The 19,802-nt window shown below is 45.0% G+C and overlaps 1 protein-coding gene across 3 annotated transcripts in view; it reads left to right on the top strand.

Moving 5' to 3' along the window:
- The window catches only part of LNX1 (ligand of numb-protein X 1), a gene marked incomplete at its 5' end in the record, with an annotated part of 200,104 nt that overhangs the window by 141,602 nt on the left and 38,700 nt on the right, over window positions 1-19,802 (top strand). For all 3 annotated transcript variants that reach the window (XM_082653048.1, XM_082653049.1, XM_082653050.1), the window contains 3 exons: window positions 11,159-11,397; window positions 11,902-12,054; window positions 18,131-18,333. In XM_082653048.1, the coding sequence (XP_082509174.1) occupies window positions 11,159-11,397; window positions 11,902-12,054; window positions 18,131-18,333 (595 nt within the window). The remainder of the gene's footprint in view (window positions 1-11,158; window positions 11,398-11,901; window positions 12,055-18,130; window positions 18,334-19,802) is intronic.

Genomic DNA, 19,802 nt, shown 5'->3' on the forward strand with positions numbered 1-19,802 from the left:
GTGGTGATGTAAGAAGTCCCTCAGTTCTGCAGGGTGAGGGCCTTTCACTCAAGTTCATACTCAGGGACTAAGCTGACTCCCGGATGGTGGGCTTGCCCAGCTGATGACCCTTTTACTTACTAACCGATGTTTGCTTCACCCATGAGTACACAAAAGTGCTAATGACTTTTTCTTAATGTATGGCTTCTGGTAGCTTCATGAGTGGCCATGTATCGTTCGATCCCAGGGTACATGAATTTTAACCTAGAGGAGAAAAATCCAAACAAGGAAGAATTACTTTACTTAATATCCTTAAACTAAAGAGAGATTAGTTCAGAAGCTGCAGGTATAGTGAGTGAAATATAGAATACGGTTATCCAATCTGAACTCAGAAAATTCCCCAAAGCGTTCTGGTACTTAGGACCTGGCTGCCTGAAAACCAGGGCAGTCGTATTATTAGAAGTTGTGTTAGTGTTGAGTCTTTTCCAAGTAAAGTGATCAGGACTTAATTAGCAAGGGTGGGTCCTGCTGGAGTGTGGGCTTGGAGAGCTCAAATGCATCTGTTTTGGAAGAAGATGACGGATGCGTTTATTTTTATCTTAAACATAATAAAGATTTCTAGTGTTTTGCATTTAAAAAGTCATGAAATATTAGCACGTATTTAAAAAACATAGCCTGTCTTCCTCCAAAAAAAGAATCAAGACAGCCTGCAACAATGAAAACATATCTGGGTCGGCATGATTAAAAGTATAAACAGAAATCATCTAATAAAAGGAGCTAGAAAAAACATAGCGTAGGGCATTATGCTAAGTAAAATAAGTCAGAGAAAGACAAGTACTGTATGATCTCTCTTATATGTGGAATCTTAAAAAAAAAAAAAAAAATCACAGATGCAGAGAATAGATTGGTTACCAGAGGCAGGGGTGAAGGGGGCCCAAAGGTATGAACTTCCAGTTATAGAGTAAGTCATGGGGATGTATTATACAGCATGGGGACTACAATTAATAATCTGCACAATAATTTGAAAATCTGCACAATAATCTGCGCAATAATCTGCACAATAATTTGAAAGTTGCTAAGAGACTAGATCTTAAAAGTTTTCCTCACAAGGGAAAAAAATTTAACTGAATGTTAACTAGACTTACTGTGGTGACTATTTTACAATATATAAAAATATCGAATCATTATGGTGTACACCTCAAACTAATATAATGTTACAGGTCAATTATACCTCAATAAAATCTATCAAAGGGAATAAAACGTATCTAGGCGAGCACAATTAAAGGCATAAACAGAAAGCATCTAATAAAGGGAGCAAGAAAGAAACACAGCTGTTCCCAGAATCTCTCAGGCTGCTCTGACACATGGCTGACCCCGTGTCTGTGAGCGCTGTGTGCAGTGTCGAGGATTTAGTGGTGAGCAAAACACGTTGGACTTTTACTGTTGGGGGGAGACACTGATTTAAAAGAGAAGTAAGTAGGGCTTCCCTGGTGGCGCAGTGGTTGAGAGTCCGCCTGCCAATGCAGGGGACACGGGTTCGTGCCCCGGTCCGGGAAGATCCCACATGCCGCGGAGCGGCTGGGCCCATGAGCCGTGGCCGCTGGGCCTGTGTTTCAAAAAAGAGAAGTAAGTAAACACACAGAATCATTTCCAAAGATGTTAAGTGCTGGGAAGTGAAAGTGGGCGCTGGTGGGAGAGACGATCCTTTAAGCGACAGTCACGGAGCCTCCGTGAGGAGGTGACTTAGAGCTTTCTGTTGTCCCCTTCGTCCCTCCTGCTCTCCCCTACTCTCTCCCGTGTTGGCATCCGACTTCTCAATGCCCACTTGTCTCCTGTGCCCACGGGCATGGCTTTAGCCCTGCTGAACCCCAGAAGCGGCAACAGACGGGTAGTCAGGCGGCCTCCAGCACCACCCCCAGCATCTGTCCTCCTCTTTGGTCTCACTTCAGCTCTGTACTTTCTCCATTTCTACTTTACCCCTTGAGATAAAGTCTGCACCGAACTCCGTAAACCTGGCATCTACCGTGCACTTGCATCCTTCGGGTCTTTAAATGTGACATTCACACCTAGCCTGTCAGACCAACGTCACTCATTTTCCTAGACTCAGCTCAGATGTCACCTCTTCTGGGAAGCCTTCCTTGATTACCCCAAGCAGAGTGAGGTGACCCCTTTCTCTGAGCTCTCCCAACACTTGGCTCATACCTCCATCTCTCTGATAATGTGGCGTGGCAGTTTTCTGTTTTCACGTCAGTCCCCTCGCATGTATACACTGTATAGTACGTTTCTTTGCATCCATAGTGTCTAACATTATGCTTGATATACAATAATTATGTTGATTACTGCTTATTGAGTTGCTGCTGTATTCCAGGTACCGTTAGGGACTTGGCATGAATCTTTAAATCTCAACTGTAAATAAACCTTGTGCCCATTTTACATCTGGAAAATGAGGCTCAGAGGAATCATGGAATTTGTCCAAAGTCGCAGACTGGTAGTGGCAGACCTAGGATTCACACCCAGATGTTTTAAACTTGAAAACCTGAGCTTGTTCCACATCACTGTACCCTCTTTGTCAGGGGGCCCTCCTTATGTGCTCAGTGAATGAAAAAAACAAGGTCCTCCTTATGTGCTCATTGAATGAAAAAAAACAAAGTATTTCAAAATCACCCATCCTGTTGCAGCAGCTTAATCCATCAAAAGAAGGTATATGGTGACTATTCCTCCTATATACGTCATAGTTTTACAACCCAGACCCAGTAAAATCCTATTAAAGTTATCAGGGAAGTATGTGAAAAAAGAAGAATTCTTAAAAAGTCTCACTTTTCCCTCTTTCCTCTCCCTTTTCTCATCTCGAGTCGGAGTGCAGGGAAATCGTGAGCTTGCTGAGGGAAAAAGGGAGCCTGGCATGGGTATCACAACCAACCACAATTATGTGTTAGCAGGACTGTGGGGGTGAATCAATTCCCAGTTTGGTCATTTCAATAGACAACACCCAAAAGGGGACTTCAGCTCAATTCAGTAAATGTTTGCTGAGTGCCTGCTCTAGGAAATCTAGATGGTATGGGGACCCTCTGAAAGGCACTAGGTGAGCAACACTTTGTCCCTTCTCTCCAGTCCCCTCCAGTCCCCTCCAGCCCCACGGAGCAAGATGTGCCCAGAGCTGACTGGGCAGCTGAGGCAGGGCTGGTGTGTCTTGACCGTCAGCCAGGAGGGACATGGGAATCCATGAGCTTCCTCTTTCCCAAGCCACCAATATGATGAAGCCTTCTTGATCCTAAAGGGATAAAGTTTTCAAAGTTTGGTTCTATCGGCTTAATTATGGAACTAGACTCCCCCCGCTCCCACCCCATTTGGAGTTTGTACTCTATTATAGAGAAAAAATGAGCAGGGAGGAGGAAGAAGAAAAAATAAGTAGGGTTAAGACGTGCCAGGGAAGAAGCTGCTGTTTTAAAAAGGGTACTCGGGGAAGGTAGACTTCAATCACGGACCTGATGGAGATGAGGGAGCTGACCAGACAGGAATCTGGAGCAAGTGTTGCGGAGAGGGGTGGAGGGGGCCGTGGAGAGACAGCAGAATGCAAGGCCCCTGAAGCAGGAGCGTGCTGGGCAAGTGTGAGGACCAGCAGGAGGCCAGATGAGCAGGGGATGGAGGTGAGGGTACAAGTAACAGGGACAGAGAATACAGGGCCCTGTGGGCCATTGTGAGGACCTTGTGTTTTAGTAACATGGAGAGCCATTTTAAAAGGATCACACCGCTGCTGTGTTGAGAATAGATGGGGACGGGGCAGGGCAGAGTGTAGAAGCAGGAAGACCTCTCAGGAGGCCATTGCAATAACCCAGGCTTTGATTATGGTGGCTTGGACTAGGGCCGTGGCGGTGGACGTGATGAGAAGGCGTTAGATCCTGGATAGATCTTGCTTGATTATACTTGGGGTGTCGAGAAAAAGAAAGGAATCGGGGCTGACTCTGGGGTTTTTGGTTTGAACAAGAAGGATGTAAGGTAAAACGGAAGAGGTGGGAAGAGCAGGGAGGCTTGGGGTGTTTGGATGTGTGAAGTTTGAGATGCCTATTGGACATGGCAGTGAAGATGTGGCATGAGCGGTTTGATACAGGAGTCTGGAGTGCAGGAGATGCTCTGGGCTGGAGGCCAGGCCATGGGAGAGGAGAAAGCATGACCTCACAGCCTGGATTCAAATCCCAGCTCCACTCTGATAGATAGAAGGGAAGAAAGCCTGATCCAAGTTTCCGCACCCTCATCAGCAAAGTGGAGGTGGCTTAACTGACTTGACAGCTGGGACCACTGGGAGGGTTTGAAGAAGACCACGTATGTGAAGCATAACGCGTAGTACACAGTAGACCAATAGACGTTAGCTCTTCCCAGCCCCCTTCTGTGTTGCCAGACCCTGTGGTGAGGCCATGATCAATACGGCTCAGGGATGGCCTGGGATGTCAGCCTGGGGAGTTGGGACTTGACCTGATAAGCACTGGGAAATATTTCCATGGGAAGTTTTCGAGCAAAAAGAAATTGTGTTGGTATGTTTGTGGTTAGGATGGATTGGATGGTGGGGAGGAAGGGAAAGACTGGGAACAGGGAGATGGGCTAGGGTGTGTTGCAAAGCCCTGGAGGCACGGTGTCAGGAGGGCCAGGGTGGAGGCCCTGGAGATGGAGTTGGGAGCCAGGCACACATGGCCGAGGCCCACCCTCAGCCCCCAGGGTCACCAGCACCCTGACACAGACTTTCTCTGAGCCAGAGCACTGTGGTTCCTTGAGGCTCCCGATGGCCCGTCTCCCAGGTGCCTTGTCTGAGGACACGAAGGAGAGCCTGCCGCTCTCTGACAGCGATCACCTCTTCCTGCAGCGGGTGATGCAGGACCTTTAAGGTCCATTCATGTTGTTGCAAGTGGCAAGATTTCATTCTTTTTCACAACCGAATAATATTCCGTGGTATATGTATGTATGTGTATATATATATATATACACACACACCACGTTTTCATTATTTAGCCATCGGAGGACACTTAGGTTGTTTCCATGCCTTGACTATTGTAAGTAATACTGCAGTGAACAGGGGGGTGCATATTATCTTTTCCAGTTAGCATTTTCGATTTCTTCAGATAAATACCAAGTGGAAATGATGGATCATATGGCAGTTCTATTTTGAATTTTTTGAGGAACTTCCATATCATTTTCCGTAGTGCCTGCACCAATTTATGTTCCTCCCAGCAGTAGGAACATCCTCACCTTTTCTCCACATCCTCACCAACACTTGTAACCTCTTGTCTCTTTGATTATAGCCATTCTAACAGGTGTGAGGTGATATCTCATTGTGGTTTTGATTTGTGTTTCCCTGATTAGAGAGTGATGTTGAGCATCTTTTCGTGTACCTGTTGGCCATCTGTGTGTCTTCTGTGGAAAAATGTCTATTCAGATATTCCTTTTTTTAATTGTATTATTTTTTTGCTATTGAGCTGTGTGGGTTCGTTATATATTTTGGATATTAACTTCTTATTAGATACGATTTGCAAATAATTATTCCCCATTCAGTAGTTGCCTTTTCATTTTGTTGATAGTTTCCTTTGTGGTGCAGAAGCTTTTTAGTTTATTTATTTTTGCTTTTTGTGTCAGATTCAAAAAATCATCTATAAGACCAATATCAAGGAGCTTACCATCTGTTTTTCTTTTAGGAATTTTATGGTTTCAGGTCATACATTTAAGTCTTTAATCTGTTTGAGTTAACTTTTGTGTATGGTGTCAGATAGGGGTCCAGTTTCATTCTTTTGCATGTGGCTGTCTAGTTTTCCCAACACCATTTACTGAAGAGACTGTCCTTTCCCCATTGTATATTCTTGACTCCTTTGTCATAAATTAATTAACCATATATGTGTGGGTGTATTTCTGGACTCTGTTCCATCTATCTACATCTGGCTTTTTGCCAATACCATACTATTTTGATTACTGACTGTCCTTTCCCCATTGTATATTCTTGACTCCTTTGTCATAAATTAATTAACCATATATGTGTGGGTGTATTTCTGGACTGTGTTCCATCTATCTACATCTGGCTTTTTGCCAATACCATACTATTTTGATTACTATAGTTTTGTAATATAGATTTAAATCAAGAAGCGTGATGCATCCAGCTTTGTTCTTCTTTCTTAAGATTGCTTTGTCTATCTGGGGTCTTTTGTGGTTCTATACAAATGTTAGGATTGTTTGTTGTATTTCTATGAAAAACGCCGTTGGAATTTTGATAGGGTTTGCATTGAATCTGCAGATTGCTTTGGGTAGTATGGACATTTTAATATTTTCCAGTCCATGAGCACACAATATTTTCCCATTTGTGTCATCTTCAGTTTCTTTCATCAGTGTCTTACAGTTTTCAGTGTACAGATCTTTCACTTCCTTGGTCAAATTTATCCCTAGGTATTTTTCATGCAGTTGTACACGGGATTATTTTCTCAATTTATCTTTCTGACAGTTCTTTGTTAGTATATCGAAATACAATAAATATTTGTGTATTGATTTTGTATCCTGCAACTTTACTGAATTCATTTATTCTAATAGTTTTTTTGGTGGGGTCTTTGAAGGTTTCTCTATATAATATCATGTCATTGCAAAGAGTGACAGTTTCACTTTTCCTTTCCAATCTGGATAACTTTCATTTCTCGATTAGTGGCTCTTGGGCTGGTCTTCTTGAGGCAACACTCAGTGAAGGTCTGTAGAGGTTGCTGCACCCTTGAAATGGAACAGCACCGCTCCACGCAGTCCCCCACCTGGCCTGATTAGCATATGAATTTGCAAGCCCTGGTTTCAAGTAAGAGCAGACTGGGCAATTAGTGAACTCAGTAAGAGAGTAGACTCAATGTTTACCTAATTCAGAAGTGAACTGAGAAAGAAAGAATGCAAAGGAAGTTAGAAGGCTAAAGGGGAGGTTGTGTAGTTACCCAGACTGTTATAATGAGTATATTGAGGCTCAGTTTGTCGTGGACCACTTTTATTCTTCTGTCATCAGAAAGGAGCCCTCCCCGGGACTTCCATGGTGGTCCAGTGGTTCAGACTTTGCCTTCCAATGGAGGGAGTGTGGGTTCGATCCCTGGTCCGGGAGCTAACATCCCACATGCCTTGGCGCCAAAGAACCAAAACATAAAACAGAAGCAATATTGTAACAAATTCAATAGACTTACAAAAAAAAATAACCTTAAAAAAGAAAAGAAAAGAAACAAAAGGAGCCCTCCCCTGCAAACTAGCTTGTGCCACCCGGTTGGCCGAGCTCTGAGCCCCTCAGAGCCTCTGTGAAGTATGCCGGGGGTCCATCCTGCTTCAGGTCAACCCCCATTAGTAGTGAACTCATGGACTCAGGAATTTTTGCAAGGAGGGTCATTTTCTCTTCTTACTTCCCCCCCGCCCCCCGCCTATCCTTGCAAAAAAGACAAAAATTCCATGGCACCCCCACCCAGTGTCAGCGTTCTTATATTAAGACAGATTTGCCTCTACTCACTTTGATATAGGAGCTCAGGATCTCAACTCTGTTATTAACACAACTGGTCGTCAGAGTTGCTTTGAACAGTTAGCATATCCAAAGTGGTTGAAAAATGGTTTTCCATGTTTCTTGTGTGCATCCTTCAAGTTCATGGCCGTCGCCCATCACCACCTGAGAGTACTTAGTGCTCAGGGATAACTAAAGGGCGAATAAATCCTGCCTGCTTTGAACACAACCCAGGGTTCAGCATATGTTCCTGTACTGGCCAAGGCTAATCAGCTCTTTTCCCCTCCTCCCCTCACTTGTGCCTGTAAATCAAGAGGCCCCGGGATTAGTCAACACAAAAGAGATAATTAGTAAGTACAAGCTGCTACCTTCATAGATCACCGTGTGCCTCAGATCCGAGCTACGCCAGGAAGCTGAAACAAGCAACATTGCACAAGTATGAGCCTCTTCAGCAGACCATTTTTATACAAGGTTTATGAGTCTGAATGTTTAAATCTACCCTCCCCAGATACTGTACGGATGTCTGGGATACGAGGCCAGAGGGGAGGCTTCTAAGTCATTTTATGAGGTTTTCCTTTCCTGGACTCAACTGTGTCTTTGGAACCCCAAGGATTTGAAACAGAAATGGCTTCTTAATGGCATAGTCTTGGGATTCAGAGATGTTTAAATACCTTAACTCTTCTCACAGATATGGCAGCAGAATAAGATGCTACTTTTTTTTCCACTGGGATATGCTGTGTCTCCTCAGAAAGCCATGGTGTGTGCCTTTGCCAGCCGTTTGTCCAATTGGAAAATTCATTTCCTGCTCTGGCAGGGCACATGGTCAAGGGCATTGCTGCCCCAAGAAAAGAAATACTGTTTCCAGTCCAACGAAATAGCCTAGGAACTTCCTAACCATGCGTTGTTAACCGATACTGCTGGCTTACAGAGAAGTGTTCCACTCGTATGTTTATGACTTTGGAGCTGCTCAAATGCACGCTGGCTTTCATTTTTTCCATCACACAATGTTTCTTCCAATTTTTGAGTTTCTCATATCAACCACTTTGCTATTTTTAAGCAGAACAATTCAAAGCCAAAGTAGCTAATCAGAACAATAAAACCTCACCAATTCAAGCAGGGAGCTTGTACTCTTTCAGTGAGGGAAAAACTAGCATTAGAAACCGGGGGCCTGTTTCATGTTCTATAAGATAAGGATGTAAGGTTGTAAAATCAGAGTCCTTTTCTACTAATATTAAAACCACATTTCAGGGCTTCCCTGGTGGCGCAGTGGTTGAGAGTCCGCCTGCCGATGCAGGGGACATGGGTTCATGCCCCGGTCCGGGAAGATCCCACATGCCGTGGAGCAGCTGGGCCCGTGAGCCATGGCCACTGAGCCTGCGCGTCCGGAGCCTGTGCTCCGCAACGGGAGAGGCCACAACAGTGAGAGGCCCGTGTATCACACACATATACACACACACAAAAAAACACACATTTCAACAAATCATCATCATTGATTATAAGAAGCATCATATTTTATGTACCAACAAGAAAAAAATTTTTATTTATTTTTTAACTTGTTTGGTTCCTCCAGGTCTTGGTTGTGGCTTGCAGGCTCCTTAGTTGTGGCTTCAGGGCTTCTTAGTTGTGGCATGCGAACTCGTGGTTGCGGCAGCAGGCATGTGGGATCTAGTTTCCTCACCAGGGATCGAACCCATGCCACCTGCATTGGGAGCATGGAGTCTCATCCGTTGTACCACCAGGGAAGTCCCCTAACAAGAAAATTTTAAAACTGCCACTGGTTAAATCATTCCAAAACACCTTTAAAGATATCCCTGCAATGCATGGGTTGGTCAGATCAGGCTTTGAAATCCATTCAGACACATATGGCGACCTCTCCTGCCCTCTAGTTGTACTGTTTGGCATGAACTAGGCCTGTCCGTTAGGATGATCTTAGTAACAAAGTGTGACATCACTTTTCATCTCCTTGGGGGTATCTTTCTTGCTAAGCAAATAAAGCATTTGCTTGTCTCTTTGCAAGAAAATCAGAAATTGATGCCCTCCTTCTAAAGACAAATATTTACCACCAATATCAAATTTACATGCCACTGCGCCGTTTTTGAGACTTTCCACATATACAGTAACTTTTCATTGCAATGCTTAATCATAATGTAATCTTTTCTAAGACACTGAAGAGCAATTAAACTCAATGGTATAGTACCAAGAGTGGAGGCAACTCAATGGAAGGGACGAGATGGACACCTGTGACCATGTTTCCTTGGACAGTGGCATTTGTGTCATGACTGCAGCTTGGCAACCTGAAGCTGTGGGACCCCATCAGTCACCCACGCATCCCAATCTCAGAGAAGTTAAAATGTGACAGAACAGGCATCTTAGAATGGTTGAATTATGGAAGTAGATACAGTCTGTTGAGAATTCTCTATATATCTGGCAAGATATATAGAACTAAGCTCTTGACTTAATGTCAACCAGACCTTACAGCAACCCAAGATGTATGTGCAGATTAGAAAGTTTAACCAGGTTAACAAACTTGTCCCAGATCACACAGCTAGGTAAATTTCAGAGCAAGGATTCCCATCCAGACAAAAACCATAGATCTGGTTCTGTAGGCCATATAATTCATGTGCGTATCAACTGCAGACTGCTGTTTGATTCCATTCATGAGCACCGCTCCAAACAGGCTCTCAAAGCATTATTTAAAATAGCTCAGCCGTATAAGGTTTTCTGTATTGAGTTGGTAAAGATCATTTATAAATTAACATCCATTATATGCAAATGGCCACTTCTTAAAGGGACTCGCCCATTTGATTTTTGCCTTCATAACCCCTGGGAAGGTGGTTTGGCTGTCTGCAGCACTTCCTCACCACAGTGAATGAGAGTTAAATCCTCCCCATTTGCTGATCAAAACCCGACCTAAGAGCTGAGACGACTTGCCCAGTGACAGTGGAAGTGCGTCCATAGCAAAATATGGACTTAGATGGGCTCAAACCTCGGTGTCCTGGCCCTTACGCTTGCTCTTTAGCATGCGTGGTGAATGGATAGAGACCTGTTTTTTAAAGACCACGAATGTTGTTTTACCTTCCCAACATTAAAAGACATGAAAACTTTTAGCACATGGGAGCCCCGAGCCCCTGGTCCTGGCCACTCAGACCACCCCAGAGGTGGAGACTGGAAACCAGCAAGCCTGCCTCTAGAGAATGTGAAGCTGAACCAGCTCCTGTGGCTTTGTAGTGAGGGCATTTCTGTTTCCATGGACAGTTAAATATGGAATCTGGGAGGAGCTTTGTATTTATGGTCAGTGGTTTGGGAACTAAACCCAAAAGAAGGGACTGAGAGGGTGACTAAGGACTTTCATGGTCAAAGTAAACACCAGCAAGAAGGAATTACATCCAAATAGTTGAAGACTGCCAGCCTCAAGCCCTAGGCTTGTAGACCCCGTGACAGCTCTCGTAATTTGCATTCCAGGGGCCAGTGTAGAGAGTGCTTTAACAGAATGCTGTAGACATCTTTTAAAAATGGTTCTTTCAAGTCATTCATTCATTTGGTTGGCAAGTGTATATTGACTTCCGTCCATGTGAGAAGGGAGAGGAGCCAGGGGTGAGTAAGTCAATTTCCAAGGGTGGCAAGCACGTGGACTTGAAGAGCCCTGGTTGAACAATGCGCAAAGCCTTCTCTGACCTCCTGCTGGTTTTGTTGCAGCTGCAAAGGTGCCTCCCACTACGGCCTCACCAAAGACCGGAAGAGGCACTCTCAGGAGGGCTGTCCAGACGGCTGTGCCAGCCTCACAGCAACAGCGCTGTCCCCAGAGGTTTCTGCAGCTGCCACTATCTCCTTAATGACAGACGAGCCTGGCCTAGACAACCCTGCCTACGTGTCCACAGCAGAAGACGGTCAGCCAAACAGCCCCCTGGACTCTGGCCGGAGCAACCGAACAAGGGGTGAGTCAAAGGGGGTGGTTGTCCGGGAATGGGCTCCTTGGCCTTGGGATTGCCCTGTCTGGAAAGTTATAGAAATGTTTTTTCAAGGGAAAAACGCTCTGGTAGTTTTGGGCAGCAACCCAACATCCAGTTCTCCAGAGTGAAATGAAACTGCGAGGACCTGAGATCATTAGACATGTGTGTAATCTGACCTGGCGAAAGGGGTTGAAGTTAGACCTAGTGATTCATCACTCCCTCGGTGTCCCTACCTTCCCATCCAGGTGGCTCTAGAAAAGTGCTGTTATATTCCATCCAGCCCAGGAAAAAAACCAAGTAGATTTTAAATAAACCATCCACATTGCATTGTAGAAAACTGAGAATATACAGCTAAGCAAATTCTATCATCCCACCACCTAGAAGTAATCACCGTTCACGATGTGTTGTGCGTGTCTTACCAGCCGCGTCCATAAAAGAGGACCTCTGTGAATACGTAGCTGCTCTCCCTCCCTTCTCTCTTGTCCTCAGCACGGCCCTTTGAGCGATCCACCATCAGAAGCAGATCTTTTAAAAAAATAAACCGAGCCTTGAGTGTTCTTCGAAGGACAAAGTGTGGAAGTACAGTTGTCAACCAAGCTGAGCAGGGCAGAGAGAATTCTGAAAACACCACTGCCCCTGACGGTAAGTGGCCTCCCAGTAAGGCTGGGCTTCCGGAATGACGACTCCAGGCGTGATGACAACCAGACCGCCCCCACCCCCCGCTTTCTGTGACACCTCTCTTCCCAAGGGCATAAATATTTCTTACCTTGATTGGCCTCTTCTTGCATAAGTAACCAAAGGCAGAAATTATTGTTCTCTTCTTACATAGATTGAGGGAAAAGGTTTTGGAACCCTTACCTTCAGATGCTAGCTTAGTGCATATAAAGAATAATATAGTTTTTTTTTAACTGAATTATGCCTCAATTTATTTATTTTTATCTGCTTTGTGTCTTCGTTGCTACGTGTGGGCTTTCTCTAGTTGTGGCGAGCAAGGGCTACTCTTCGTTGCGGTACACAGGCTCTAGGTGCGCGGGCTTCAGTAGTTGTGGCATGCAGGCTCAGTAGTTGTGGCTCGTGGGCTCTAGAGCGCAGGCTCAGTAGTTGTGGCTCATGGGCTTAGTTGCTCCGTGGCCTGTGGGATCTTCCCGGACCAGGGATTGAACCTGTGTCCCCTGCCCTGGCAGGCAGATTCTTAACCATTGCGCCACCAGGGAAGTCCCGAGAATAATACAGTTAAGTGAAGAACATTTAGAACAGTGCCTGGCACATAGTAAATGCTATGTAGGTATTTATTCTTATTACCACTTTGTGTGATGTGTGGTTCTGAGTGTTTTCCATGCATTAACTCATTTAATCCTCAACAACTCTTTGAAGTAGCTACTACTATTATCCGTGTTTTACAGATGAGGAAACTGAGACACCAGGAGGTTACTTAGCTTGCCCCAAATTACCCTTCTAAACTTGGAATCCAGGTTAATTTGGTTCTAGAATCTATGCAAAGGAAGTTTATGGATCTTATCCTATGTGTTTTCCCCAATATAAATGGAGCTGAGAAAATACTGTCCTGTCCTTTCTTTTCATCTAATATTAGACCTTTACAGCAGTAATAATAGTAGCTTCAGGTTTTTTTTGAGCTTTCCTGGGTGCCAGGTAGTGCTTTACGTCATTTAAAGGTCACAGTGCTAAGGACAGTGATCGTGATTCTCATTTTACAGAAGAAACTTAGACTCCGAGAGATTGGGTAGCGAGTCCAAAGTCACCCATCTGGAAAATGGCAGACCTAGGATTTTAACTTGGGTCCTCTGGCTACAGAGCCCACTCGTTTACCCACTGGATTAAGCACCCTCCACTCCTTCGAGGTTGGGAGGTAAATCCGAAACCACCGTCCTTATCATGTTCTCAGAGAACTTGGAGCAGTCGTATAAGACCCCTGCTTATCCCCTCTCACCCTGTACACACGCTACATGCTCTGACTACTCTGAACTTATTGCTGTCCTATAAATACTGTGTCTCTCTCACTTCCATGTTGTTGTTCGTCCTGTACTCTCACGCCCCTTCAGCTGGCATCCTAATTCCTCTTTCCAGGCTCAGCATAGGCTTTGCCTCCTCCTGGGAGCCCTCCTTGACTCCCTCAGTCCTCTCTCCTTTGTGTTCTCAAAGCACCTGTATCTCTGTTATGGCAATGTCACCTTTCATCGTAACTGTACCAATGGGGGCAGGGGCCCTTTATCTAAGTCTTTGTGTTCTCAAGTCCAAGCACAATATATGACACATAATAGTTTTTGCTGAATGTTTCTGCAATGAGTAAAAGGATTATAACTTCCTTTCTGCCAGTCTTCCCCGCTTATTAAAGGCTCCTTAATTCCATTCCATGTAAAGTTTTCTCCTACCTGAATAAGATTGATTTGCATGTTTATTGCAGAAACTTTTAAAATAAAATATTACTATGTGTAAGACATTGGCCTAGGCTCTGTACTTTTTTTTTTTTACTGAAGTACAGTTGATTTACAATATTATGTTAGTTTCAGATGTACCACATAGTGATTCAATATTTTTATAGATTATACTTCATTTATAGTTATTATAAAATATTGGCTATATTCCCTGTGCTGTGCAATATATCCTTGTAGCTTATTTATTTTATACATAGTCGTTTGTACCTCTTAATCCCCTACCGCATTTTGTTCCTCTCCTCTTCCCTCTCCCCACTGGTAACCACTAGTTTGATCTCTATATCTGTGAATCTGTTTCTGTTTTTATTTTCTAGATTCCACATGTAAGTGATAACATACAATATTTGTCTTTTTCTGTCTGACTTATTTCACTTAACATAATACCCTCCAGGTCCATCTACACTGTTGCAAACAGCAGAATTTCATTTTTGTTTATGGCTGAGTAGTATTCTGTTGTATACATACCACATCTTCTTTATCTATTCATCTGTTGATGGACACTTAGCCAAGCTATGGAAGCAACCTATCTTGGTAAATAATGCAGCTATGAACACTGAGGTGCATGTATCTTTTCAGATTAATGCTTTTGTTTTCTTTGGATATATACCCAGGAATGGAATTACTGGATGATATGGTAGTTCTATTTTTAGTTATTTGAAAAACCTCCATACTGTTTTCTATAGTGGCTGCATCAATTTACATTCCTACCAACAGTGTACTAGGGTTCCCTTTTCTCCACATCCTCGCCCTCATTCGTTATTTGAAGACTTTTTTTTTTTTTTTTCCCCCTGCGGTACATGGGCCTCTCACTGCTGTGGCCTCTCCCATTGTGGAGCACAGGCTCCGGGCGCGCAGGCCCAGCGGCCATGGCTCACGGGCCCAGCCACTCGCGGCATGTGGGATCTTCCCGGACCGGGGCACGAACCCGTGTCCCCTGCATCGGCAGGCGGACTCCCAACCACTGTGCCACCAGGGAAACCCGTTTTTTTTTTTTTTTTGCGGTACGCGAGCCTCTCACTGCTGTGGCCTCTCCCATTGCGGAGCACAGGCTCCGGACGCGCAGGCTCAGCAGCCATGGCTCACGGGCCCAGCCGCTCCATGGCATGTGGGATCCTCCCGGACTGGGGCATGAACCCGTGTCCCCTGCATGGGCAGGCGGACTCTCAACCACTGCGCCACCAGGGAAGCCCTGGAAGACTTTTTGATGATGGCCATTCTGACAGGTGTGAGGTGATTAGCGATGTTGAGCATCTTTTCATGTGCCTGTTGGCCATATCTGTACATCCTCTTTGGAAAAAATGCCTTTTCATGATCTCTGCCCGTTTTTTACTCAGGTTGTTTGTTTTTTTGATATTGAGTTGTATGAGCTGTTTATATAGGTAAGCTCTGTACTTTTATATAAAGATTATAAAATCCAGCTCCTGGTTCCAAGAAGTTCATTCAAGACAAAAATTAAAATACCAGAAAGAGTGAGATATAAATAAACAAAAATGACAGCTGTCAAGAGAGGCGCGCCTCTTCCCAGTGGGACGGTGTAATCCGTGTTTAAGGAGTGGTTATGACCTGGATGGGCATCCCCATCTCGACTGTGTGTTGGAAAGTAGTGGGAGATGAGGTTAAGGCCAGATTAGAAGGGTTCTGGATGCCATTTAGGAGTCTTGACTTGGGGCAGTGAACACACCTGGAAGCTTTTGCATAGAGTTATAGCAGGATGGAAGCTGTGTTTCAGAAAGATGAAGATGGCATCTGTGTTATGTGTGCAGGGGCTTCAAGTAGGAGAGAATGGATTTCCTCAGGTGCTCCAGGAAGCTATTACTCCACAGTGGGGTGAGGTATTATGACTCAGTGAGGCTGGTACAGGATTTGTGAGGCAACAAAGCTTTTAAAAAGGGCCTTAGGATCTCATTGCTTCAGTAAGTAACCCGCAGTTAGTATGGTGAACGCCCATGGTTTTATCCATCCTTTTCATATCAGTAAAGAGACTGGCTTCACTACTTAGCTGTGTGACCTGGCCAGGTTACTTGACTTCTCTGAGCTTTAGTATTTCATCATCCAAAAAAACAGGGGTGATAATAATCTAGTTCAAAGGGTTGCTGTGAGGACTAAACAAACAACAAAGTGTCATGCAACTTGCTTAGCTCAATGGCCAGCATATAATAAACACTTGGTAAATGATACTGTATCCTTTAGTCCTTAAGTAAGGACACAATATTGAAAAACTTTCTTTTCAGACCAGCACTAGTTTGGCAGTTTAAAAATTACTGTAACTCTCAAAGGGAAGGTCACTAGGGTCTCATTATTGTAGCTCTAATTAACGTTTCCAAGTGTGACTGGGTATGTCCTTTCAGACTATCAAACATCCTTGATCAGCTAGATTTGGGCGCATGGTTTTTGTAAATCTGTTGGGAAAAAGAGTAGAAAGGGAGAGGGAGGAGAGAGAGAAAACCAGCAGCTTTGATGATAATTTCCAAATCTTTCTTTGCTCAAAATGATTTTTTTTAAGAACTTCCATTTCCTTGTCACCAGACCTGTTCCAACAAATACTTGTGGATAGAGCCTACTTAAGGTAATCAAGATAGTTTAAACGTTAATTGAACTTGGTCACCCAAGCACTGTTAGCACCAGGAGCTGACAGATGAAGGCTGCTGCCCACAGCCTTACAGCAAAGCCCAATTGCTTACATTAAATTAACTCCCAGTGGGGGGTAAAGACCCACATTTACAACGTCTCCAGCTTCCTCTGGCAGCTAAATTGCTTTGTGTATCATGTTCTGCAATACTTAGAAATAATTTTAATTCTTGCTGTATTGTTCCTAGAGCGTTGAGTACTCATTCATGAACTCATAGTTCACTAGGGAAAATGCATTAAGGTCATGGGTTTTGAAAATAGTCAGAAAGAGTGTTTTATGTAGAACCAGGCCTGCAGTTTTGATCTTTCCCGATGACATAATTAAGGGAGAATCATAGGGCAGAGGCAGCTGTCAGCAGCTACAGGAGACAAAAGCATCAGTGCTCTCAACATCCTAACTCGAGCCTCAAGCAACTGGGGAGGAGCTGCAGCTCCCGTCAAACTAGGTGTTACGTGGCCGGCATTTCCTGGTGTCCCCCCTGTAGGCTTCTATTCCAGCCGAGGTGGAGGACAGCGCCAGTCGTTGCTGCTGGCTGTGGGTCTGTAGACCAAGTCCCCTGTGGACCCGTTGCCGGCTGTGGACCCCTGGCTTCAGGGGACTCTGAAGAAGGTGACAGGAGCTGTCATCAGGAGCCCCGGGTTCTGACCTGGCTCTGAGGACCACCACCTAACTGCCACCTCCAGCCAGTCGTGCCACTTCTCCTCTCCGAGCTCACGCATCCTCCCTTGTGAAACAAAGGTCTGACTGTCACTGTCAAACTACACAGCCTGAGAAGCAATTCTGTGTGTGGGCCCAGCAGGGCGGGGGACCCGTGACAGATTTCAAGGCGAAAGAGTCCTCAGTGAAAAGGTGAAGTTTGGAAACACCAGCCTGGGTCTCTGAACCTCCTTTTGGCTCTGAATCCAGCCATACAAGCGGATCGGGGACGAACCTCTGGATGCCACCAGCTGGGCCTGGGCCTCTTTCCTTGATCGTGAATTAGGCCATTTGACTTCCCTTTACTGACAACAGGGTAGAGAGGACTGATTCACTAAGCCTGAAAAGCAGGTCCTCCCAGGAGGAGATCTTCAAAATGATCAAAAAGAGCAAAACAGGCTTGTTCTGTTTTGCCCCTTGATTAGTAAGTGATCAAACTGCAGCCCTTTGCATAATGACTGTTCGTTCATTCCTCTTCATTCGGTAAACATAGGCTGAAGTCTCCTGTGTACAGAGATCTGTGCACAGAACTACAAAACAGCCAGAAATTATGTCCTCAAGGATCTTAGAGTCCAGTGGTGGGTATAAGAAATGGGCATGAATAATAATAGTAATAATAATAATTGAAGGCTCGGTGCCATGAGAAATAAAGCTTTATGGGAAATGGGAAATTTAGAGAGAGCAGGGGGAAAGGGATCAGGGTAGAGTTTAATTGGAAGGGATCATTTCATGCAGGCCTTGAAGGAAAAGTTGGGTTTAGGCCTAGAATGGAAAACATTCCAGGCAGAGAAACTTATGCTGGCACAGAGGCAGGAAGATGGAAAACATGTACAAGGAACAACGAATAGTTTAGTTTGGCTGGAACCAAAGTTTGGCAAGAAAAGGAGTGGTTGGAAATGTCCGTTGGGGGGGTGTCTTAAATAAACATTGTCCATTTTAGTCTTTCCAAGGTTGTATCACCTGATTCCATATGGTGAAATTACCAGAGTCAAGATCAACCGAGCGGATCCCAATGAAAACCTCTCCATTAGGCTTGTGGGAGGCAATGAAACCCCGCTGGTCCACATCATTATCCAGCACATTTATCGTGATGGGGTGATTGCCAGAGACGGCCGGCTACTGCCAGGAGACATCATCCTAAAGGTAGAGACCACGGCTGTGGAGCCATGAAGAGGGTCTTAGCAAAAGTCACTTCAGAGCAAATCGGTGGGTGGGTGGGTGGATGGATGGATGGACGGACGGACGGGCGGACGGGCGGACGGACAGGCGGACGGACGCATGCGTAAAGCACTAACGTAAATGTGGAGCCGTCACTTTCCATAGTTCTTATGTTGATATGGCTCTTCATACAAGATTTGTAATCTGAGATAGGTCCCTAACCCTTCTGTCTTTCTTGTATTTTTTTTTTTTTTTTTGGCCCTGCCACACAGCATGCGGGATCTTAGTTCCCCGACCAGGTGCCCCCTGCAGGGGCAGTATGGAGTCCTAACCACCGGACCACCAGGGAATTCCCATTCTCGTTCTTTTGATCTCTTTCTCTCTCTATAAATACTGTCTCTGTATCATGTATCTTTTTTTTTTTTTTTTTTGCGGTACGCGGGCCTCTCACTGTTGTGGCCTCTCCCGCTGCGGAGCACAGGCTCCAGACGCGCAGGCTCAGCGGCCGTGGCTCACGGGCCCAGCCGCTCCACGCCACGTGGGATCCTCCCGGACCAGGGCACGAACCCGCGTCCCCTGCATTGGCAGGCAGACTCTCAACCACTGCGCCACCAGGGAAGACCCTCTGCATCATTTTGTCTCTGTGTTCCCCTCCTTCCTCTGCCTTCTGCTATCTTCCCCCTCCCTTTTCTCTACCTCTGCGTTCTTCTCTCTTCCTTTTCCTCCTCCCTCCTCTCTCTTCCTCTCTCACCCTTTCCTCCCACTTTAAGTAGCACTAACATAAAACAATATAAAACCGAAGCCTATATCTTCTTAAATTGTTTTTAGAGCGGATAAATGGAACATTTTATATTTTACTTAATCACTTACATTCACACACCCCTCTAAAGTAAATTTCCTAGAGCTTAATGGCCCTTCACACACACGCACGCACACGCGCGCGCACACACACACACACACACACACACACACACATCCCTAAGCTATTCTGCCAACCCACAGACATTCCAGGGGAGACAGGTGGTGGAAGAGAACACGTGGGGCATTACTGTCCTCTGAGGCTTGACTGAGGGGAAGGATGCTAGGGAGGAATTTTCAGAAGAAGAGAAAGGATAAAGGAAGAGTTGTTTATCAGACAGAAGTCCAACATGTGCCAAAAGTGATAAGAAAAAATCCCTGCCTTGGTCATATATTTCCTGTCTGAAACTCAGATGACAGTTTCATCCCATCCCTTCTGGGTTGCTGAGGGGCCAGCTCCTGATACATCATGCGCTGGTTCTCTGGCAAAGAAATTCTTATTGTTTGGAATAAGAGGAGAAAGAACTTAAAGCAGTTATTGTAGAAACACTGATGTTCTCACTGGCCTCCGAGGTGGAGTACGAGGCAGGGCCCGTCAACCTCAAGGGACGGTCAGCCGTGCAATCAGCGACACTCTGCATGGCTTCCTCCCAGTT

The sequence above is a fragment of the Grampus griseus genome (genome assembly GCF_964374135.1).
Source record: "Grampus griseus genome assembly, chromosome: 4".
NCBI classification, from domain to species: Eukaryota; Metazoa; Chordata; class Mammalia; order Artiodactyla; family Delphinidae; genus Grampus; species Grampus griseus.